Raw genomic sequence first — 24,261 nt, 5'->3', positions numbered from 1 at the left:
TGAAAGGCCCTGCCTGCTCCCCTTAACATCCTTGGGGCTCCCTGGGGAGCTCTGGGAGGATTTTAGGGATGGGCTTCAATAAATAGGCATGAATATTCCACTGCTCTGCCATGGAGACCTGGCTGGATTGTCTCCATCCATGCTGCTACACCCCAGCCCCAGACAGGGTGTGGGTTTGGGAAGGGGGTGGGGTAGGGAAGGCATCCGATGCCTAAGGCCTCTCCTTCGTTAATAGGAGAGAGATTTGGGGTTCAGTGCTGAGGCTGTGGGGTGCAGAGCAGGTGGGTAAATGGGGGTGGGGTGGGTGTGAGTGCTGGGACACAGGTGGGTGGCTGGGCGTGCACAGAGAAGGGAGTGTGGGTGGAGGCCCAGATATGCACAGTAGGTGGGTGCAGGTGTGGGAAGGTGTCTGGACATAAACAGTAGGTGGGTGCAGGTGTGGGTGGGCATCCAGACATGCACAATAGGTGGGTTCAGGTGTGGGTGGGCATCCAGACATGCACAATAGGTGGGTTCAGGTGTGGGTGGGTGTCCAGATGTGCACAGTAGGTGGGTGCAGCTGTGGGAAGGTGTCTGGACATAAACAGTTGGTGGGTGCAGGTGTGGGTGGGCATCCAGACATGCAAAATAGGTGGGTTCAGGTGTGGGTGGGTGTCCAGATGTGCACAGTAGGTGGGTGCAGATGTGGCTGTGTGAGGGTGGGAGGTGAGTGCTGAGGCCACTGGGTGCTTCCATCCCCTGTTGAGAACCAGTGCGTGCACGGGGCAGGCAGGGGCCGGGGCTGGGGCCCATGCTGGTGCCGGGGCTGTGACAGTGCCAGTGTCGAGTCTGGGTCCCGGTCCGGGTCCAGACTCTCGGTCTGGTGCCGGGTGTGCGTCCGAGTCTATGCCCGTGTTCGGGTCCAGGTCAGAGGCTGTGCCGAGCCGGGGCTGGGTCCGGGTCCGGGTCCGGGACTGGGGCTGGGTTCAGGGCGGGGTCCGGCTTCTTGCCCGGGTCCGGTGCCGGTGCCAGTGACGGCTCCGGGTCCGGGTCCGGGTCCGTGCCCAGGTCCGGGTCCGGGGCTGTGCCGGTGTCGATGCTGTGCCGGTGCAGTGCCCGGGGCTGTGCCGGGTCCGTACCCGGCTGCGGGTTCGGGGCGGGGTCGGTGCCGGGTCCGGCTCTGGGTCCGTGCCTGGGTCTGAGCCGTGCCGGGGAGGTGCCTGTGCCGTGCCCGATGCTGTGCCAGGTCCTGACCCTGCTCCGGGTCCGGTGCCGGATCCAGGTCCGTGCCGTGCCGGGGCGGGGTCGGGGCCGTGCCCGGTGCCGTGCCGGGTCCGTGCCGTGCCGGGGCGGGGTCGGGGCTGTGCCCAGGGCCGTGTCCGTGCCGTGCCGGGGCGGGGTCTGTGCCGTGCCGGTTCCGTGCCCGGTGCTGTGCCGGCTCCGTGCCGTGCCGGGGCGGGGTCGGGGCCGGGGCCGTGCGGGGCCGGGCGGGCGCGGGGAGGGCTCAGCGGCGGCGCCTGCGCGGGGCCGTCGCGGAGCTCCGCGAAGTTCCGCGGGGCCCGGGGAAGTTTGGGCTCGGCTCGGCTCGGCCCCGGCCATGGCCTTCCGCCGGCGGGCCAAGAGCCACCCGCTCTTCAGCCAGGAGTTCCTCATCCACAACCACGCCGACATCGGCTTCTGCCTGGTGCTCAGCGTCCTCATCGCCCTCATGTTCGAGGTGAGAGCCCCCCCACTCCATCCGCATCCCCCTTCCCCGCCGGGGCCGGCCGTGTGTGTGTCCCCACCCTGTGGACCAGGTGACCCCCCTCGTTCTGCACGGGGTGTCCCCCCCCCGGGGGTGTCTCTGCTCCGGGGGGTCCGTACCCCGGCCAGAGCCCCCGTCCTTCTTTGGGAGGGGGCTCTGCGCTGCGGGACCCCTCCGTCTGGGGGGGCACAGCGCCTCCCCATTCATTCCCTATCTCTCACCCACCACCAGAGAGGTGAGTGTCCCACAGATTCCTTTGGGGACCCAGCCTGGTGCTGAGTTTTGGAGTGGCACATCCTTCTTCCCCCGCTCCAGCCCTGCTCGGGGTCCCTGGTTTGGGAAGGGGCAGCAGAGGGGATGTCACAAACCCCCTTCTCCAAACCCACCGCTGCTGCTGGGATGTCCCAAGCACTGAGAGGGGGTGCATCAGCCTCACACAGAGAGAAGCCAAACCCTGGCAGATATTCCCAGCTCTTGGAAATGGGAAGAATATTTTTTTTACCTTTTTTTTCCCCCCATTTTTTTTCTTCTTTAACATTAGCCCTTTTCCAGGTATTTTTTTTTCCACAGCCAGCGCCGTGGGACGAGCACCGGGGGCTCCTGGGCCTCGGGCAGGACACCAGCGGCTCCCTGGCCTTTCCCCATCCTGGCCATCCCACCTTGGGCCATGAGAAGGCATCCCCGCACCTCCATGGGATACCTTCACCCGGAGCCCCCCCTCCGGGAATGCCGCTGTCCCGCCAGCGCCATGCCCGGAATGCCGCTCTCCCCCTGCTCCGGCTCCTTCCCTCCTAGCTTGCTTTTTTCCCTTCCCTCTTCTCGGGGAGGAGACGGGAGCGCTGGAGGCCGTGTGGCTTCTCTTGGCTCCGGGCACCCACGGCCGAGGCTGCGAGCCCGTGGTCAGCGGCACAGCCGGGCTGGACCCCCCCTCTTCCCCCGCTGAACCCTCCCCTCCAGCGCAGTGCCACGTTTCAAAGCAAATCCGGATGGGAAAGGGGTGGCCGGGGGGCCTGGCGGAGGAGGAAAGGCTCCTTCTTGCAGCAAATCGCAGGAGGAGGAAATCCATTTCCTTAATTCCCTCCCGCTGGAGCCCCCCTTGCTTTTCTCTTCCCCCTCCCTCCCCCATTTTTTTTATTTTTTTTTTTTTGCTGCGAATGCTTTGAATGAGCGAGTGGCTTCCAGCACTCAAACCCCCCTCTCGATGTGCTTGTGCATATATATATATTTATTTAAGGGTTTCAGAACTAGCCCAGGAGGGCCAGCTGCATTCCAAAGCCACATGCAAATGCTGCAAAGTTGGGCTGCAAGTTTCATAGTGGTACTTAAAAAAGAAAAAAGTCGGTGAGGTGTTGCCTCTATCTCAGGGTTTCTCCCTGCAGGTGGTTTTTTCGGGATGCTTATGGGTTGCATGTCAGGAACCCCGTCCAGGAGAGGTGGTAGCTGGGCTTGGGAGTGATTTTGGTTGACATGATGCCCTGAGGATGGTTTGAAATGTGATGACACCCCCCCTTCCCTCCCGTGGAGGTGCCAGCAGGGAGGAGTTTGTGGTGTTCCTGATTTTTTTAGTGTCTTCTAATTAAATCTCCCTCGGATGCTGAAGGCAACAGTTTGCTGCTCTCCCCACAGACCTCAGGGAGACAGTACTTGCTGTGCTAGGGTGGCTTCCAGTGCTCTCTGTGCACTGCCTGGCTGCATCCCTGCCTGGCATCATCACAGAATCATAGAACCATGGAATATGCTGAGTTGGAAGGGACCCATCAGGATCCATTGTGTCCAACTCCTGGCCCTGTGCAACATACCCCAAGAATCACACCATGGACCTGAGCATGGAGTTTGAGACAGCTCTTGGTCCTTGTGGGTATTTTATTGTATTTTAATTTTTATTACAATGAATGCTTTCTTTTCCCCTGGAGGAGGAATCAGGCTCTGCTCTTCCCCAACCCTCCAAACCATCCTTGCCCATTTGTGCCACCCCTCTGCGGTGAGTTTTGGTGGCAGCTTGGATATTTCTGCCTTTTCACACCTTTTCATTTCCTCCTTTGCCATGGTGAGGAGGACATGTCCCTGTCCCTTCTCCTCCTTTTATCCCTGCTTCCCACCCCACAGCCGGGCTCCCACCTTGCCGATGCTGGTGGCCACAGCCAGGCCCAGGCTCAGCGGAAGCGGCCAAATCCTTCTCACAATAGGCTGTTTCCTGCAGGGGAGGTTTCTTTGGGAAGACACAAATAAGATTTTTAACCTTTTCCCAGGCATCCCCCAGGAGCTGAGTGCTTCCTTGCTCCAGCACCCTGCTCAGGATGGTTCTGGAGGGCTGATGGGTGTCTCCCCTTCTCCAAGCGAGGTGCACTCTGAGGTATCCTTTTGGGTGCCCAACCTTTCCCCTCCAAACAGATTCACCACGCTGGGAATTCCTCCATAGCAGGGAGTGGGTACATGATGGGATTTGGGGGCACAGAGTTTGGCATGAGGCTGCTCACTGGTGTTACAAGTGTGTTGGGTTTGATTATTCCAGTGTTTTAGATGATCACAGCATTGCTCTGAAAGGGAAATCCCAGGCTTGGAGGGGGTTTCCCTGGAAAGAGCTGTCCAGAGCTTGGCACTATGCAGTGTTTTCCATTCCCAGCCTGCCTTAAGCCTTCAGGGTGTGAAACACACCTGGTGCATGTCTGTGTGGTGCCAGGGAGGGATTTTGCCACGTGTGTGTGTGTGGCTGCTGGAGCACGGAAAGAAAAACCTCTTTTTTTTTTTTTTTCAGTGAAAAACTATTTCAAGTGATAGAAACGCGAAACAGGTGCTTCCCCATCCTCCTGCAGAAATCACTTTGCATGTATTTTTCCACCCTACTGTGCAGAAAAATGAAGCCAAGGCCAGGCTGGGTTTAACCTGGAGCTGGCTGGTGATCTGTGTCCTGCCTGGGGTGGGTCAATCAGTGGGTTGAGTTTGGGGGAGACCTCACTGTGTTAGGTGGAGGCTGCTGCCGTAATCTCTAAAACGGGGAACCTAAGGCTCAGGTTTATGCATGGAGTGATGATAATAAAGTGATAACAGAGTTAAAACCCACTGTTTTATAAGAGACGCCGTGGCCTTGCTGGGCTTTCCCCCGTGAGCAGAGCGTGAGTCACGGGCTCCCAAACTCCGGGTTGTGACACTGTCAAACGAAGGCGGCTGACGAATGAGCTGCTATTTCCAGGCTTCCTGCTAAATATACTTTCCCCTTCCCGGTCCCCTCCGTAGTACTCTAAAAAATTAAGGCCTTCCCGTTGTCAATGCGGGAAAACAAAACATGTTTCTGCCTCCCCTGGTCGTTGCCAGATGTGGGAGCTGAGGCCACGCGGGTGGAGTTAAAGGCTGGATAGTTGGGGAGGAGCGGGAAAAAAAAGCAGAATTTAGGTTTAGTTTTAGAAAGGGAATAAACAGGAGGGAGTGTGAGGCAGTGAAAATCATGCTGTGCTGGGGGATGAGCGTGCCTATGGGAGCAGAGAAGCTGTGCCGCCCTCGGAAAGGGTTTTTTGTCAAAACCAGATGTTTACTTTTAAAGGCTTTGGTCCAAAGTTTGGGCTTTAGTTTACATATAGGGCCTGTGTCAATCCATACCGTCGGTCAGTAAGTTTATCTTTTAATAAACGCTCTGGCTGGCTGGGGGAAAAATACCCCCACATTGTGAGAGAGGACTTGGGACAGCGTTTTATCTCTAATTAGTTTGAGCTGTTTTTCAAGCCCTGGAAATATTTTCCCAGCTCTGACTGCAGAAACTCCCCCAGCCTCCCCTGCCAGAGGTTTGGAGTTGCTTCCTTCCTGCAAAGTCGTTTTAACTCAAACAGGACCGTGGGGCAGGCAGCGTGCCTGGGGGCTCATGGCTGGGGTGGAGAGAGTGACTGCAAATCCCACTGGGATGAGGCTTTTGAGAAGGGAAATGGGTTTTATAGGATCCCAGAATGGTTTAGGTTGGAAGGAACCTTAAAGATCATCCTGTTCCACCCCCTGCCATGGGCAGGAACACCTTCCACTCTCTCAGGTTGCTCCAAGCCCTGTCCAGCCCGGCCTTGAACACTCCATCCAGGGATGGAGTGTCCACAACTTCTCTGGGCAAGCTGTTCCCAGAGTTCTTAGAGTGCCTGGTACCCGTCTGTGAAGGATGCTCAAAAATTATCCCTCATTCCTGAACATATTGGTGTTTAGTTGCAGCGGGTAGATTTTGGGAGAGGTGCTGAACTGCCTGGATGCATGTGCTTAAATCCCTTTATTAAAAGCCACTTGCTTATCTGCACAAGTGTAATTGGGATTTAGGTTTGGACTCTTGGAGCATTTTGTGGCAGGGAAAAACCAGCATTTTTAAAATTGCTGGATGGGGGCTTGGAGCAACCTGGTCTAGTGGAAGGTGTCCCTGCCAGTGGCAGAGGGTTGGAACAAGAAGATCTTTAAGGTCCCTTCCAAACCAAGCTGTTCTGTGATTCTAAAAAAGGGTGGGGAGAGCTTTTCTGCTCTATATTAGACAGCAATTTCCAGGATGGTGGGTGTCTGGATTTTTCCAGTCACCACATTATCAGGAGTAGATGCCTAGTGGTAGATAGTAGATGTGTAGTAAATAAAGATGCATAGTGTAGTAGTGCTGGGATTGTTTGGCTTTATCCATTGTTCTGCCATCAAGGGCTGCGAGGTGGATGTGCTGATTTGACTTTTAGCCATGAGAAACAGCCTCATCCCAAGAAACTCTGCTCTTGATGGACACTGGTTCCCAAATTTATCTGGTTCAGACACATAGAATCATAGAACTATTAAGGTAGGAAAAGACCTCTGAGATCATCTTGTCCAACCCAGCTCTGCCGAGCCCTTCACTAACCCATATCCCCAGTCACCACATCCCTCATGCAAGGCAGGATGAGGCTGGGGTGAGGAGCATCTCCCTCTGCATAGAGATGCCCTTAATGCAGGACAAGGAGTAGATGAGGAAGGTACAGCCTTTCCTACATGGTCCCTGCTCTGCGTGTCCCATGGAGACAAAACCCTCTTCCACCCTACAAAAAGTTGTGCCAGGGAAGGTTTAGGGATTTTAACAGATAGTTGGATATTGGGAAAAATGTCTTCACTGAGAGGGTGCTGAGACACTGGAACAGGCTGCCCTGGGCAGTGGTGGAATCACCATCTCTGAAGTGCCCAGAAAACCTGTAGGTGTGACACTTGTGGACATGGGTTAGTGGTGGGCTTGGCAGTGCTGAGTTCATGGTTGGACTCAGTGATCTTAGAGGGCTTTTCCAACCTAAATTATTCTATGATTCTATGAATTCCACCCCTGCCAGCAGCAGTCTAGTGGCAGCTCTGGCTCTTCTCCCTGCCCTGCAGGGCAGGAGCATGCCTGGCACTTCCTTTCCCATACCAGCATCTTGTTTCAGAACAAACAGGCAGTGAACGTCTTGTGCCTCTGAATAATCCTCACGTTGCTCTTCCCGTTCCAAACTTCTGCTTTCTCTGGCTGCCTGTGAAATGCTCAATGCAATCTCTTAAAGCTTTGCCATCCCTGGTGCTTGTTGCTCCTTCCTAAGCCAAGGAAACCTGGTTTCTGCCTTGCAGGGGAGCTGGAGGTGGGGTTCAGGCATTCCCTGTTTTCCAGGAGGCTTAAGCTGCTCCATGGTGTGTCTGGCACTATACACTACTCAGGGCTGTGTAGCAGTGGGTACTACCATGGGTGCTCCAAGTTGATATAGTGGATGGGATACTGAGGGGGTTATGTGGGATTTTGGAGCTTGATGTTCACTTTCTGGAGCTCAGCCATGACCTCCATCAAGTCCCCTGTCCCTCTGTGCCCGGTGGCAAGGGGCATGTGGTGAGAAACATCAACAAGATGCAGGTCCCCCCGTGGATGTGCAGGGTGTCCTTCACCTTCCAGACAGAGGAATGCACCAGTGTCCTGCTCAGGGTGGTTCATCTCATGTATTTCATGCTCCATCTGCTGCTAGAAGCAATGACTATACTTATCTGAACCAAGACGTCCTTGCGGTGGTGACTGGAAGGGGAGGCTCCCTTGGCCGGGTGTGTGTTCCATGGTCAGTGTGAACACTTCCCAACTGGTTGCAGGAGAAAGAAAAGCCTTTTGTGCCTTAGAGGAGACCTTCCCTCCATGTAAACTCTGTAAGATGGGAAGGTTGGATGCCTGGAGTTCATATTTGGCCGCTGTAGCACTTTAGTGAGTGGCTGCAGGAGTGACTGCAGGTTTGCCTGGGCTCCCCCCTCTGTCAGATGGAGCAGACAGGCAGTTTGTCCTTGGAAATTGGTCTGTCAGGAGCCTGCCTGTGTCCAGGAAGTTACATTTGTCTTTGGCAGTAAAATATTTTACTTAGACTTTAGAAAACGACCCACTACCCCTCTGAAATGAAAGGTGAGGGGGTGCGAAGGTGACGTCTGAAGCTGCTGGTGGTCTTCCAGCCTATAGGAAGCAAAGACGGGTGTGGAGATGGGACACAGCATTGCTTGATGATGGAGTGGATGGATGAAACCTTTCTACCAGGCCCTCTAGAAAAGAAGATTAGGAGAGTCCTTGCAAACTGTGTTGGGGCTGAGCACTGTGCTGGCTTTGCTTCCCACCCCAGAGATACTCCAGAGTCATTTCCTTGGACTCACAAGTCTGGCCTATGGCCTCTCCAGCAGGTTAGGAGGTTTCATCTGGAGATGATGTCTTCTTTCCAGCTGTTTATAGCTCTGGATGTCAGCCAGGTACTTGGGTAGCTGTAAATCCTTCAGTGCCTGCTGCCGTCAGCACTTCCATGACACATCCACCCGTCCCCGCAGCATCGCGGCCACCGCCGGCTCCGTGTGTTTGGATCATGCCCTGCGCCAGCTTGTGACGAGGTTTGGATGTGAAGTCCAGGTCCTGGATGTGCTGTACCGCTCTGGGATGAAGCAACTTGGCTTTCCTGGCCAGCAAGGTCTGTAAGAGCCAGCAGTGTCTCCTTAAGCCAGCTCGAGGCCAGGCGATATGCGCTTTTTCCATCCCCAGCCCAAACTCTGCCCGTGGTCTCCGTCTCCCGCAGCAGAGCCTTTTTTTGCATCTACTCCTCCACAAACAGAGCACAACATGTGGGATTTCCTTTTTTTTATAAGTGGGAAAAAAAAAAAATTAAATCCCCGCACATCCCAAAAAGCCGCTATGGAGTTTTCTGTCCCTCGCCTGTGCCAGCGGAGCGGAGCCACCGGCCGGTTGCTCAATGCTCATGGGGGCAGAATGGGAACGCTTGGCAAAGCCCCTGTGTCCCCCTCCACGAGCTGTGGAGCAATTTCCAGCTGGGATTTTTATAGCCTGCAGCTCTGGAACAGTGGTGGCTACGTCTGTGTGAAGTGCAGCTCATCTCCACCGGTGTTGGACGGGCGTGGGATTTTTTGGGGCTGGTTGTGTCTGAAGGCGGGTGCTTGCGAAGCGTTGGAGGGTTGGCTGGGAGCCCTTGGAAAGGTAAAAATTCGGTGACCTGCTGCCAGTGTGGGGTTGGATGGGATGAAGACACGTTTGGTGTCAGATGTCTGTGCCCTGGGGTTTGCTGTGGCCCTGGCATGAGGGTGTGTTGGTTTCAGAGGTGCAGCTTTGGGGCATCCTGTGGAAGCACTGGGGTGGAATGCTGTGCCCCCTTCCCACAAACCCTCCTGCTTCGTTGCTAGGAAGGATCATTTCCTTGAATTAAAAGCAGCTTAGACAGGACCTGAGAGAACAGCATAAAGCTGTTTCTGGGGAGGTTTAGGCTGGACAGCAGGGAAAGGTTCTTCCCCCAGAGGGTGGTCAGGCACGTAACAGCCTCCCCAGGGCAGTGGTCATGGCCCCAAGGCTGCCAGAGCTCAAGGAGCATTTGGACAACACTCTCAGACACAGGGTGGGATTCTGGGATGTCCTGTGCAAGGCCAGCAGTTGGACTTCAGTGGTCCTTGTGGGTCTCTTCCAACTCGGATTATTCCATGATTCTATTCTATGATTCAGTAAATGAAGAGTGAGCAGCACAGCCCTGGTTTGCAGGGGCCCTGATGTGTCATCCCAGGCTTTTTAATTCCTTTCTTGTACATGCATCTGGAATCTCGTGGGAAACTAGTGTGAGGTTCAGCTTGTCTGTCAAAGCTGCTTTTCCCCTGCCCTGCTGGGCCTTCATGGGTACCTGCATGGACTCTGAAGGGGTCCAGCCTCACCAAGTGGAAAAGTCTCCACAAATATGTGGAGCTAAATCCATGTATAGCCAGTCCTTGGGGCTTTGCAGCCTCTGAGCTTGCTTGTGTGTGGGTGCTGCCATCCCTACCCAGGCTGGATTCCCAGTGTGGCTGCCCAAGTGGATGGGAATGAGGGATAGTTTTAATTAATGCAAATAGCCACTTGGGTCAGTTCCCAGTGTCCCTTGAGCAGCAGGTCACATGTGAGGATGGTCCATGCTCCTGGAGGGATGCTCATCCTCGAGGGGAAGCCAGAGGCTTCCCCTGTCAGGTTGGCTCATGGCTTTTCCATCTGTGTTGCTTTTCCAGGTTTCTCCCTCCTTTATACCTTTCTTTCTCCTTCCCAAATCCCAGGTCTCTGCTGGCAAACCACTTCACTGGCAATCTCCTCACTGAAAGGTGTTTCTGTGAGTGAAGCAGGTGCCTGCACGTCTCCCTGGACAATTTACCTTTCCCTTTGTGGTAGGAAAAGAGAGTAAATGGTGGCAGAGCAATGGAATCAACAACTAATTTGCTTTTTTTCCCCCTCTATGTGTCTTTGACAGGTCACAGCCAAGACTGCCTTCCTGTTCATCTTACCTCAGTACAACGTTAGTGTGCCTACAGCAGGTAAGAGGTGCCTCTTCACCAGACACCCTAAGGGGAGGGTTGAATCGTGGTCTGCCCCAAATCCTCTTTGCCAGCTGGCCCAGGCTCACCCCGTACTGATCACACTGTCCAGGCTCTTGTCTGGTGGTAAAGGAGATGTTAAAAATAAGATATTTTGGGAAGAAGCAAAGTTTGAGCAGCTCAGAGCACTCTGATCGTGTCTGCCAGCCCTCATGTTGCCAGGGTTGGGAAGAAATGCTTTCCTGGGGGGTTGGGGCTTCCTCTGTGTTTCTGCCATGGCCAGGCTGCTCTGTGCTCCCTTCAGGGTGAGGATCCTTCTCCGAGCCTGGTCAGGCAGGATCAAACTGCCTGATTGCGTGCCTGGAATAGCTCCATGTCCTGCTGAGGAGCGGGAGGGATTTACCTCTTTGCTAAGCAGCAGGGGCTGCACAATAGTTCCTTCCTGCCTTGCTGGTTTTTGGAGGGATGGAACAAGGTGAACGTGGGGAGATGCGCGTGGTGCACGGCACAAGGCAGGTTATGGGCCTGGTTCATGTGGAGTAATTTGAGGAGGCTCTGAGGTGGTGCAGTTTTGAACCAAACAGGCCAGAGGACGTGCCCCAGCTGCCAGCCAGGAGGCAGCTGGAGGCTCGGCCCCTGCTCATATTTTGGCTGCTGGCTGCTACCTTCCTGGCCCAGAGCCCCTCTGGATCTGGCAGCGATGTGGGCACTGGCGTGGAGACAGCAGGAGGTGGTTTGGGTAAAGCCTGAGCTCAGGATGAGCCAAACGCCCGGGGCACAGAGCCTGGCTTGGTGGCAGAAATCTGCAGTTAATTGGAAGTGTTTGAGTAATCATCCAAAGAAAGAGCGGGGTGTTGGGATTAGTGGGACTACAGCAAGGCAGACATGCGGAAGACAAAAGCTCTGCCCTTAAAATCTTTCAACGTTAAGGCTGAAGAAGTCATCCAGCTCCCAGGTTAAGTTGGTCTGTGCTCCCCTGTGGCACAGTCCAGACAACTTCCTGCTGGTTTTTAAGGGATTCGTTCTTTCTTGATGCCAGAAAACTCAAGGAGAGCACAGAAACACCTCACCAGAGCCAGGTAGTGGGGTATCAGTATAGAGCATGAGGTGGCTGAGGCCTTGGGGAGAGAGACCTTGCTGCAGCAGCTTGTTTGGAGGAAGGGTTATTGCTCATCTGAATTTTTCCAAGGCTGTTTCACATCCCTCACAGCTCCTGCTAGAGCAGCTTCTGAGAGAGGAGAGACGAGGCAGAGCAGTTGCAGGTGTGCATGATATTATTTTCTTGGGACTTGCGGTTCAGTCTTTTACCTTGCTCTGGGATACAAGCACCATTTTTACCTCTGAGTTTGCACAGCACCCAGCCCAGGCTTCTAAGGACAGGATGTTTTCATATCCTTTGCCAGATATTTTCATAAATCCTGTTCAAATCTTAAAAATCTGGACTGAAGCTTTGTCCAAGGGTAAACAGGTCTGGTGACAAGATGCTTTCTGCAGTGTGCCACAAGGACAGCAGCTTTCCTAAATCTGTTTCTTCCCCATAAGCTGCAAATAGTCACCTAAATGCAGCTGTCTGGGGTATTTTGGGTGCTGTTGGGTCTCCTGTTGCTCCAGAAGAGCGTGGCCTCCCATGGGTCCTATATTCTCATCCTCCAGCCCCGTGCTGCTGCCTCAGAACTCTTAATAGCACAAGGTATCTGCTTTCCAGTGGCTGAATCCAGTTCCGGCAGCTTTTAGGGATGAGTGGGAGAGACTGGGTGCTGGATCATAACCGAGGGGGTGGAAATGCCATGCTGAGTCCTGATGTTCCCAGTGGGGCATCCCTGATCCCATCAGCTGCTTCAGCCTTCCATGTCTTCATCGCTGCAGGCTGATAAATTCCTACCTCCATACCCAGGCTGTCCCCAGCCCCTCTTCTCTGTCAGGGAAAGTTTGAAGTGTCCTGAGTGTCCCCTCCCTTGAGGTGTGTAACTCTTGGAGGAGAAACCAACCCACCTCTGCCATGAACTAACCCTGGATAGAGCCCTTTCTTCCAGCCACTGGCACAGTAATGACCTCGCTCAGGTGTCCCCATATTGGGAATAACCCCCCTGCCCCACTAACCCCTTAACCCTCACCTGCAAATCATTTGGGTCACGGGGATTTGACCCACTGTTTGGTGTTTTGCAGATGGGGAGCTGGTCCAGTATCACTATGGGCTGAAGGATCTGGTCACCATCCTCTTCTACATCTTCATTGCCATCATCCTGCACGCGGTAGTGCAGGAATACGCCCTGGACGTGAGTGCCATTCCATGTCTCAAGCCACCAAAATACCTCAAATCCCGTGGCCCTGCTGCAGTTGAATGATGTTCTGGGGGTTAAAGTGGTGATTATGAGTGGGCCTTCACCTGTGGAGGCTGCTTGGGATGAGGAGGAGGAGGGGGAGAGAGGGTTGATGACCCAGTGGCTCATGTTTCCTTGTTTTCTTTCTCTCTTCCTCTGCTCCTTCCCAGAAAATCAACAGGCGTCTGCATCTCTCCAAGGTCAAACACAGCAAGTTCAATGAGTCAGGGCAGCTGGTTGCCTTCCACCTCACCTCTGTGATCTGGTGCTTGTACGTCGTGGTGACGGTAAGGCAGGGGGACTGGCTGGGGTTTGGGTTCCCAAGGGGGGATTTGGGGTTTCTGGAGCACAAAATCCCACTGGCAGCAGAGTCACCAGCCAAAACAGACACATTTCAGCAAGTTTGGTTTTCAGGTGTGGTGGATCCTTCCAGCCACTGAGTGAGGGCAGTTTTGGGAGATCCTTCTCCTTCACTGTGCAAGACATGAGCTAATGGGATGTGAGATCTTTTTGGAGCTGGTCCTCAGAAATCCTGCCTGGTCTCATCATCTCCATCTCCTGCTCCGGATCATCTTTCTCAGATTCTTATTTTCCTCTTTGTTTACATTCAGTGCTTTGGATGCCTTTTGCAGGGTCGTGGGGCTAATGGGCAGGTTTTTGGGACCCCTCTTTGTGGTCCCTTTCTTGGCGAGCTGGCAGTGAGGGGATCACTGAGAACAGGAAAACCACGCTGTTCCTTGGGTGCATTGGGAATGTGTCAACCCAAAACTGCTGGGAGAAGAAATCAGAGGGAAAACGTGTCTTTTTGGGGAGGAAGGGGGAGGGAAGAACAGGTGCCATGAGAAAGATCTGGCTGTTTTGGCAGTGTGAAGTGATGATGCTTTGCTACCTGCAGCTGTTGGGGTCCAGCTGGGGATGGATCCTAGGGGACAGGTCCCCTCCCCACTGCTTGGGGGGTCCTACCAGCTCCCTTTAGAGTACCTGCTGGTACTGCCTCTGCCCTGTTGGGCTCTGAGGAGGGAAACACTGGTAACACAGTTGATGCTGCTGGTTGCGGACTCCCCTTGCACTGTACCAGACCCATCCCTCACCAGCTGTGGGGCTGGAGCCTCCTCGCTGCTGTTATGTCCTCCCCAAAAACCCCACGTGCTCCAAGCAGGTCGCCCTTCGCAGCACTTGCACTTCCCCTGGCCTCCCCCAGCTGAAAAAAGGGCTTAGGGCAGACAGGGCATGGATAATGGTGACTTGGCAGGACAAATTTCCCATGCCAACACCTTCTTCCAAAGCCCAGAGCAGCATCCCCATGGCAGGAGCAAGAGGGGAGCCACATCCTGTAATCTGCTCCACAAGCATAAGTTAAGAGGTGGGAAATTAAACTATGCAATGCTTAAGAGACTGGTTCTGTTGGTGTCTTCTGTTCCCCTTTCTTGTCAGTAGTACTTCTGGTTGCTTAAGTGATAGTTGGTTGGACAGGCCAGTGAGGGAGAAGCCCCACAGATCATGCACACAGTTACAGGCATCTCACCCCCACGCCTCCAGAGCATCCCAAACCCCAGAACATCCCGTCCTGAACCTGGGAACACCTGTGCAACTGAACAAGGAGCCTTCAGCCCCCAAACACAGGGCCTGGAGAGATTTTATAGGGGTACTAGAGACCCTCAAATGTGGCTGAGCTTTGGCAAGCTCAGCCCTGGCTCTCGCAGGGGGCACGTTTGTTTCTGCAGGCTGGGTGTCATCCCCAGTTCCTTGTTTCACTGTAACATCAGCCCACCCCGTGGTAACCTGTTTCTTTTGCTGAAGCCTTGCCTCTCTTCTCTTTTTCAGGAAGGATACATATCAAACCCCCGGACTCTGTGGGAAAACTACCCGCATGTTTATCTTCCGTAAGCACTTGCGAGGGCATTTCGTTCCAGGGCTGACCACTTCCTTCCCCTCTACGGTTTTCCCTGTGGCTGGGAGAGGGGTGCTGACAGCACAGCACCCTTTGCATGCATCCTGCTGCAAAGATGCTGCAGTGAGGTCATGAGGAATGGTGGATTTGTGAGCCTGGGGAGGGTGTTCCAGAGGGTTTCCCCCATGAGGACGGTCCTGTGTGCCTGGTTACTCATCCTGGCTGTTTCTTGCATCACCTTGGGCAAGTCTCTTTGCTGTTCATTTTTCACAATAGGAATGAAGTAGGGGATAACCCTCCCTTTTTGGGTTTTTGCAAAAGTGAGGTTTGCTGAGGGCATGGAGACCACAGCACAAGCATCTGGATAAACTTAAGGTGTGGCTGTCTCAGCTCAACAAATAGTTTCAGCCCGGAAATGATGCCTTCTAAATCCTGTGGCTTCAAAGCAGTGGAGGGATTGCCCAGATTACCCCTGCCACCCAGGTCCTTGGGGTACTGCCATGCCCTGGGCTGGCTCTCATGGATCATCCCTGCATTTCAGGTTCCAGGTGAAGTTTTTCTACCTGTGCCAGCTGGCATACTGGCTGCATGCCCTGCCGGAGCTCTACTTCCAAAAAGTTCGCAAGGTGAGAGCCAGGTGGGCAACCTGGGGGGTTCCCACCCGCTGGATTTTGGGAGAGGGAGCTTTGGGAGAGGGCAGGTGAAGAGGGTTAAGAGGTTGACATGGCTCTCTGCCCTGCCAGGAGGAGATCCCCCGCCAGCTGCGCTGCATCACGCTCTACCTGGTGCACATTGCCAGTGCCTACCTGCTCAAGTGAGTCACCTCCCTCAGCACCACATCCTGCACCAGGGATGGGGCTGAGCAGCTCCTTTTGCAGTGGGAGTCACCTGGGAATCCTCAGTGGGGCGGGAGGCTTAAAGGGAATAAAGGGGAGTGTTTCAGTGGACAGGTACTTTTTATGTAGGAAGGTGGTGACAGGACAAGGGGGAATGTTTTTAAACTAAAAGAGGAGAGATTTAGGTTAGATATAGGAAGAGATTCTTCCCTCTGAGGATGGTGAGGCCCTGGCACAGCTGTGGCTGCCCCTGGATCCCTGGAAGTGTTCAAGGCCAGGTTGGACAGGGCTTGGAGCAACCTGGGATAGTGGAAGGTGTCTCTTCCCATGGCAGGGGTTTGGGATTGGATGATCTTTAAGGTGCCTTCCAACCCAAACCATTCTATGATAAAAAACAGAGCAGCCTTGCCAGCAGTTAGGGCTTTGTGTTGGATTCCTACTGGCTTGGGCTGTGTTGATGGTTTGGGGACAGGGATTTCCCCCACTGCAGTTCTACCCCCACTGCTGCAGAAAGGCCTGGCTTTAGGCTGGTGCTGCAGCTCAGGGAAGGCAGGGGAGAGGCTGTAGATGCATTTGAAGGATCAAGGTTGACCAATGATGCTTTTTTCTTCCCCTTCCCTCCTAGTTTAACCCGCTTGGGGCTGATCCTCTTGCTGTTGCAGTACTTGGCTGAGTTCTTCTTCCACATGGCCCGGCTGGTCTACTTCACGGATGAGAACAACGAGAAGCTGTAAGCAGGGGAGCTTCCCAGGGCTCCCACCTCCTCCAGAGCCTGGGAGAGCCATGTGGCTCGATCTCAGTGCTGGGAGCTCCTCCTGCCCACACCTCTGCTTGTCCCTCACACAGGTTTAATGTCTGGGCTGTCGTGTTCGTGGTCACCAGGCTCTTCACCCTCACCTTGTACATCCTGGTCATCGGCTTCGGGCTGCCACGGGTGGAGAGCCAGGCCCTGGACCCTGAGAGAGGGAATTTGTTCAGCTTCCTCTTCAACAATATCCTTTTCAGGTAGGAATGTCTGCAGTGTCTTCCTTGGCTGTGTTATCTCAAGGTGGGTTTTGCCAAGTTTGGAAGTCACAGAATCACAGAATGGTTTGGGTTGGAGAGGACCTCAAAGCTCATCTCGTTCCAACCCCCTGCTATGGGCAGGGACACCTTCCACTGGATCAGGCTGCTCAGAGCTCCATCCAAATGCCAGTGGGGATCCTGAATCTTGGTTCCATTTAGGGAAGGTCCTAGTGAGCTGAAGGGATGTGAAGGAAGTAAGGAGGGCTTTAAAGGCTACAGAGCCACAACGGAGGAGAAAACCCAGCAAATAAGTTGTTCACTGAGTGAAGTTATAAAATATGAGTCTGTCTTAGAGAAAGGCTTATAGGCTTTCCCTGCTGCACCTTTAAGTGCATTAATACAGACATGGTTAAGGAAAAGGCATTTCCCCTTCTGCTTGGACATGTTTTGCCCTCTGTTGATCTGGGAAGCAGAATATGGGATGGGGTCCTCATGCCTTGCAGTCTGTCAAGACTGGGAGCCTTTCTCAGCCGTACAGCATCTGTGGGTTCAGTTCAGAATTTGCTAGGCTTGGTCATTCCCAAGCTTTTTTAAGCCGTGGACTGCTGGCACACATGAGGATTTGGGGGACTTTCTTAGCTCCCTTCTACCCACATCCATCTTTTAGATGTACGGAGAAGTTGGGAACGTCATACCTTGAGCGTGCAGAGTGTGGTTTGGGCAGTGCTGGTTGAGATGATCCCGTTGATCCATTCTCGCCCTGAGGTTTTAACAACCAGCAATGCCCTGAGAGCATTATGGTGTGGAGGGAAAGGGAAGTGGCTGCTCTTTGCTCAGGGGATGGCAGGAAGGAGAGATGGTCATGGTTGTAGGGATGGCACCTGCCACCCAGGGGGGACACCGGCCCCGGTGCGGGTGGAAGGCTGGGTCGGGGGTGGCCTCGGTGCTCTGTTCTCAGCCTGCCTCTTCTCCGCCCCTGCCAGAATGAGTGTGCTGCTGTTGGTGTGCCTCTTCCAGGCCTCGGTGATGTGGCGCTTCATCCACTTCCAGCTGCGGCGCTGGAGGGAGTACTGGAACGAGCAGAGCAGTCGGAAGCGAGTCACCGCTGCCACCACCGGCACCAAGCAGCAAACCAAGCCGCTCAAGAGGGACTCGGGTGAGTGCTGGGACGGGTGGCACTGTGGGAGGTGTCAGTCCCGTGGTTTAGCACACCCTCAGGGGCTCCCCAGCAGCGCCCTGGCGTAGTGGGGGCTTTCCCTCTGTCTTAACCCTGAGAGGGTTAAGGGTTTGGCTTGTGTGAGGGACAGAGTTTTCTCTTTCCGTAGAATCACAGAATTAATTAGGTTGGAAAGGACCTCTGAGGTCGTCGAGTCCAACCCATGGATGAACACCACCATGTCAATTAGACCATGGCACTGAGTGCCACGTCCAGGTGTTTCTTGAACACCTCTGGGGATGGGGACTCCACTACCTCCCTGGGAAGCCCATTCCAATGCTTAACCACCCTTCCTGTGAAGAAATGTCCAACCTGAACCTCCCTTGGCACAGCTTGAGTCTGCGTCCTCTTGTCCTGTCACTTGTTCCCTGGGAGTAAGCCTGAACCCCACCTGGCTCCACCCTCCTATCAGGGAGTTGTAGAGGGGGATAAGGTCACCCCCAAGTCTCCTTTTCTCCAAGTTAAACAACCCCAGCTCCCCTCCTCATGGGACTTACCCTCTAGACCCTTCACCAGCTTCATTGCCTTTCAGGTTACCATGAAAACGGGGTGGTGAAAGCAGAGAACGGCACCTCACCTCGAACCAAGAAGCTGAAGTCGCCGTAGAAACCAAGGGTTGTCTCCTGGGGAGGAGGGCGAGATACCAGGACTAAGCAGCCCCTCCTCCTGGTCCTCACGGGCGGCGTCTTGAGTGGCTCGGAAACCAGTCATCTTCCCAAGGTGTCTCTCGCTCTCCTCCCTTCCTCTCTTGCTCTCTTGAACCATTTGCAATAAAACCAAAAAGGTCCCCTTCCCCTGCTCCCTTTCCCTCGTAGGAACCTTTTCCAGCCCTCCTGGTTTTGCTTTCCTCCATTTGATCGTAAATCAGTGTGCAATTTTGTGGGTTTTTTTTTTTTTTTTTCTTTTCTATTTTAGTGTTTTGTTATTTTGGTTAATGGTTACAAATGTGTCGTAGACGGTTCCAAACAGTCCTTTTTTCTCCTACAGCATGTTCCTCCCCTCTCTCTTCATGGTGCTTCCCTGAGTCCCTGGGACAGGGCCACGACAGCTTGAAGGCACCAAATGTGTGTTATGGGAACAGGTTCCTGGGGGAGTGTGCTGGGGCTGTGAGATCCTGAGGCCCAGGGGTGCTCTCAGGTGAGATGGGACCAGTGCTCGGCAGGGTGGTGATGCTGCAAAGAAAGACCAGGGTCTGAGGGAGGCACTTCAACCCTGTCTTGTCTCATGGTGGACCCCTGGTTACCTGGGGCTTTTCTGACCCCCGGTTTTGAGCTAATTTTGGAGAGCTGGGCAGCAGAGAGAAGAGAGAACTTCCTTCTTTGTTTGGAAGGCCCACCTCCCAACCTCCGCTTGCCCCAGCTCTTCTGGTACAGCTGGGTCTCTCGTGGCTGCCCTGTGGTTGTTCTGGACCTCCCAGCCCCAAGAGCTGAGCGGCTCTGCAGCTCACAGTGTCTTATTGTGGGGCAGCAGCACCTCAGGTCCAGGTGAAACCCTGAGTCCTGCCCTGCTCTGAGCACTGGTCTGGCTCCTGTCAGTGCAGGCCCTTTGCCAGCTTGTCTGTGCCTTGTGGACCTGGTGTTCTTGTGGCTCGTGACCATGTCCAGATGACAAACTGGCTGCTGCAAAGGGTTTTTGTATCAGTGGGACTGTGCCCCTCATGCTGTCACCTCAGCCTTCCTCGTCCCTACCGTACCAATCCAGCCGTGCCATCGGTAACCACCAGCTTCACTCTTTGTTTCCAAAGGATACAGTGCTTGTATCCACCCAAGGTGCTATCAAATCCAGGGTTTCTTCCAAAAAAACCTAGCCCCTTCATCCCTTTCTGAGCTGTGAACAAGACGACAGGGAGGGAAGGGGAAGGAAGCCAGGGCTGCAAGGAGCAGCTTGCGTTTTAGGAAAAGCCTGACTTGTGACGTGTAGCTGTTGGCAGATGGAGTTGTCTCAAATCTACCTCAGAGGCCATCTGTTGCTGCAGACCACTTTCCCCTCTTGCTCCTGCCCGCTGCCACCTCCACGTGCTGGCAGGAGATTTTGTGGAAAGCCAGATCCCACCAGCTTGATCCCTTGCTGCTGAGGAGCAGCATCTGCTTGGGGTTTCATGGGTCAGTGCCATCTCACTGAGCTTCTTTGGGGTGCCACACACCAGGCTGGGTTTGGCAGGTGAGCAGCAGTAGCGCCTCTCACCCCACACTCTCCTCCAGGGCGGACCCTAAGCTGGGCTTTGCTGTTGGTGCCTCTTGTGCAGCGAAGTCGGGCGTAGCTTTAGTTCTGCTTCGCCGCCGCAGGAACAGGCGACTCGTGTGTTCCCTTGGCTGGGCGAGGAGAGAGGGCACAGAGCTGTGGGGAGCTGGGGTGCTCTTCCATAGGCAGTCCAGGATTGATCCTTGGCGTGCCCCTTGCTCAGCTCTTCGGGCAACTGAGCTCTGGCTCTCTCCCAGTGCAATTCCAGCTTGAGGCTGGCGCAGTTGTTCTTCTCATCAGTCCTGTTTTGAGGAATGGGTGAGAGTTGATTTTCTGCCCCTCTTCGAGTTGAGTTCGGGTTTTTTCCTGTTTCTGTGGGTGCCTTTTGTCCCTTCCTCCCCCTCTCCTTGTTGGGGATGCACTGGAGGGAGAAAATGTTCAGGGATACGAGGACAATTGGTCAAATTCCTGTTGGTCCTCCATCCTCACGACCTATGAGTGTCAAACAAGAGATATTGGCAGGAGAGGGCTTCCCCCTTTCTCAGGGGAGCTGGGGAAGGAGGCTGGAACAGAGCCCTTGGAGGTATCTTGCAGTTGCTCCTCATAGCCCATGCTGGGTCAATGACACACATTTTGGCTCAGAGGCAATGGCAGTACCCACGGGGCAGTGAGACCAGAGGGGGAAAAGAGCTTTATGTTTGGGGAGGACATGGAAAAGGTCTAGTGTGAGAGGTTTTTCCTTTCTCCTCCTCTTTCCCTCCCCAGCCATCCATTGCCACGTGCCCTCCAAGGACGACTGCTGGCCGGGATCTCTCCGGAGCCTCGGCTGGTCCTTTCCACGGGGCCGGTGCCTCAACAGCAGCTGAGCTGTTGGCTCTGTTAACAGGTGACCCATAACAGCCCCCCAAAAAGCTGGCTGCTGAATGATTCCCCCTGCCTGCCTGCTTTGCTTCAGGCAGCTTTTCCACTTGCACAATGCTGTCTCTTCGTACAGTAGCTGATGATGCTTTGTATCCCAAGTGCCTTATGTTGTAGCCTCTGTGTACTTTAGCAGTAGTTGAAAACCCTCCCTCTTTACTATGTATGTACAACATATGCTACATTTATGTGGTTTTTTTGTTTTCTTTTTGATAGAGCTACTAGGAAAAGGGACAGTTAGTTATGGAAGCATTTCCATGTGTTCTTCCTATCATTTGTTTTTTTTAAACCTATAGGCGATGGGACTTTTTTTTTGCCCTCCCCTATATTTAGTCCTCAGAAATCCCCATCCTTCTGTTCGACCCAAACCTGGCAGGTTATGGGGTTTTTTTTAAGGCTGAGCCTTTGTTGTGAGGCGATATCCACTGTCATCCTGGAGGTTTGCAATCCCCTCTCCATCAGAGGGGCTGCTCCTGTCTCTGTGTTCTAGTCCAAGCACAATCCCTCAGCTGCAAGCCCACAGTAACTGCTTCTATGTCCGTGTCATTTCTCAGCAGATCGAGCCTTCTTTTCAGCCCAAAGAGCTTTTTTCTTTCCCAAATGGAGTGTTTTTCTTGTGAGCCCTTATTGGTCAGTCTGTCCTTGATTTCTCTGTGTATTAAATGCCACGAGCTCACTTCCCTTGAGTGGATGCTCCTCTCGTGCCCCATCTTGTCAAGCCCTGTGCTGTCTGCAGAAAACACCATAGAATCGTTGGGTGAGGTTGGAAACCACCTCCAAGGTCATCAAAATCCAGTCTTTAATCCAACACTAAGATCCAAGATCCAACCCCACACAGGAGCTCTTGTCCACCACAGTGCACAAGGTGAAGGAGACCATCCAAAACTGCAGGTCTTTACTTCCAGTGTGACACTGTTTCTTGCACCCTTCCTGTGGGCCTGAGGCTGTTTTTGTAGTCCGTGTCCATTATCCAACCCAAGGAGATCAGGAATTGAGTGATTTTGGGGGTGAAGCATAGTGCTCTCCTTTGCTAGCCTGGAAGAGCTGTAAAATACTAGCAGTAGTTCTCTCTTTCTGTCTTTAGATAGTTGGAGAATGGGCTTGGGAAGAGGAAGGGGTGGAGGAAGAACAGATGTAGCATTTCACATACAATTTTTGAGTGACTCTTACCTTATGGGGCATTACAGTTGCATTTTGTCTTGTTGTTGTTGTTGTTTAGGATTCTTTCTTCTTCATCCTGTTTGGGTTAGTAGTAGACAAGTTCCAGTTCCCCTGTAGGTCCCCTTACCTTCAACACACTGTTCTAAAATGTATAGTAGGCTTCCTGGTTGGAGTGGGGAAGAGTGGCTACTCTAAGATGTCTCTTCCTTGCCTCCAAGTGACTCTGGAAGCTTGGAGCTACCCTGTCTTTGCTGCAGTGCCTGTGGGTTCACAGCAGCCTCGGGCTCTTGCCTTTGGTAGATGGACCCCAAATTGTGTCAACAGCGGATAGAAATGATGGGGTTTGACTTACAGCCTTCCAGAAATAAAAGGTTGGTTTGGTAGGTTTTATACCCAACAGTGAAATATGTTCCTTTGGCTCTGGGCTGTGTGTGGAGTTTTGCTGGGAAGAATGGCTGTTGGAAAAGCCAGGCAGAGGCATGTAGTTCCTCCTCAAAAATGTTGAACTCGATGGATCAAACTTCAGCAAAGGAACTCGAGGAAAATTTATCTTCTTCCATATTTCCTGATTTTGGAGTGGGTGGGGGGAATTAACAGTCTCTGGTGTTTTATCCTGTTTGTTTCATTCTTCCTGTCACTTCAGTTTTTGTACGGATTTTGTTTGTTGTTGTTCATTGTTAAATGACTCTTGTGATAAACTCAGCAAAAGTATTTTTCTGAAATAAATGAATAAAAGGCATAGATTCTTCCACTGCTGCTGTCCAGTGATGCTTTATCACTTCTAAGCTGTACATGTGGCAAAGCAACTGTGATGGGTTGTACTGGTCTTTTCTCCTGTCATACCAGGCTAATCTGTTCCCTTTGCAGCATCTTGTGTCCTCCTATTCATGGAATCATGAAATGGTTTGGTTGGAAGGGACCTTAAAGCTCATCTGCCATGGTCAGGGACACCTCTCACTAGTCCAGGTTGCTCCAAGCCACATCCAACCTGGCCTTGGACACTTCCAGGGATCCAGGAGCAGCCACAGCTTCTGTGGGCAACCTGTGCCAGGGCCTCCCCACCCTCACAGGGAAGAATTCCTTCCCAATATCCAATCTAAATCTACCCTCTTAGCTTAAAGCCATTCCCCCTTGTCCTGTCAATCCATCCATGCCCTTCCAGCTGGGCTTCATCTTCCCGCATTGCCCACGTCCACAGCACGGGCAGCTGCTCCGGAGGTTACTTGTAGCTGCTTACATCACAGGGAGTGGTGGAGAAGGGTACTTGGAGGAGATGATCTATCTGATGTGGTTTAGGCGCATATTTTTTGGTGAGTTGAATTGTATACTTTGTGCAGCTGGCCCGGGGATACGACATGGCTTGGCTCAGGATTAGGTTACGGTTTCGTAGCATGTGCAGAAAACAGTTTCAGACTTTGTTTTCTACAGCTCCAGTAATTTCATCTGTAAGCACCTGGTCTCTTGAAGAGTGAGGTGGACCAGAGATACCCGGTGTGATCCTCGGTCAGAGTGATCAGCAGCACAAAACGGGCCCAGAAGGGAAGAGCAGTGACCTTTCCGAACAAGGGGAGCAGGAGGGAGCTGTCATGTGGAGACTCAGCTGTCTGAGGGGAAGTGGGAATCCACAGCACAAAAGCTGGTTTAAAGAAGCATTTTGTTCCAAAGTGCTTTGTTCTCCTCTGTGTGCATGACAGCTGCCTCTTTTTTTTTATTTGTGCTCCATGGCAATACCTGGCAGGTGACATTTGGGGTGATAACATCCCTGCCACGTTCACCTTCGTGGAGAGATGAGTAATGTGACTCTTAAGTGGAGCACAAGTGTCATAACTCTATTGCTATGCCAACTGCCTGTATTCCCTTTTCCTTGGAGCCCTGCCTGGTGACATGACAGGCTGCATAAGATGGGTTTAGATGGTATCTGAGTCCTAAAATCATTCTCCCAAACTTTTGTTAAAAACATGCAGAGCTGCTGGGAGCAGATTTGTGTCCAGACCCCTGCTATCTCCAGAGAGCCAAACTCACCACCCCATTTGGAGTAAATCCAAAATGTCACTTTGTGGAGTTTTCCCCCCCTCCCTTATTTTAATCCTTAACTATTCCAACCATTGAGGTAATTCTATTTAAAACAGATTTACTAACACTTTTATAGCAACTGCATTTTTATTGCAATTTTAAAACATTGTAAACTGGCAGTCTTCACTATTTGAGGGTGAAAGGCCCTT

General features: G+C 53.2%; 1 protein-coding gene across 1 annotated transcript; it reads left to right on the top strand.

Moving 5' to 3' along the window:
- The first annotated feature begins 1,499 nt into the window (after nucleotides 1-1,499).
- TRAM2 (translocation associated membrane protein 2) lies at nucleotides 1,500-22,772 on the top strand. Its single transcript, XM_050316346.1, has 11 exons — nucleotides 1,500-1,696; nucleotides 10,447-10,510; nucleotides 12,677-12,786; nucleotides 13,002-13,118; nucleotides 14,656-14,714; nucleotides 15,264-15,348; nucleotides 15,466-15,536; nucleotides 16,184-16,288; nucleotides 16,405-16,563; nucleotides 17,547-17,719; nucleotides 18,312-22,772. The coding sequence occupies exons 1-11, from the start codon at nucleotides 1,577-1,579 to the stop codon at nucleotides 18,383-18,385; spliced, it is 1,137 nt and encodes a 378-aa protein (XP_050172303.1). The 5' UTR covers nucleotides 1,500-1,576; the 3' UTR covers nucleotides 18,386-22,772.
- The last annotated feature ends 1,489 nt before the right edge of the window (nucleotides 22,773-24,261 follow it).

This window comes from Myiozetetes cayanensis, unplaced genomic scaffold (genome assembly GCF_022539395.1).
Source record: "Myiozetetes cayanensis isolate MyiCay16 unplaced genomic scaffold, myiCay2020 scf2-11, whole genome shotgun sequence".
NCBI lineage: Eukaryota > Metazoa > Chordata > Aves > Passeriformes > Tyrannidae > Myiozetetes > Myiozetetes cayanensis.
Note: the sequence above shows the minus strand (reverse complement) of the source record. Positions and strands in the feature narration are given on the sequence as shown.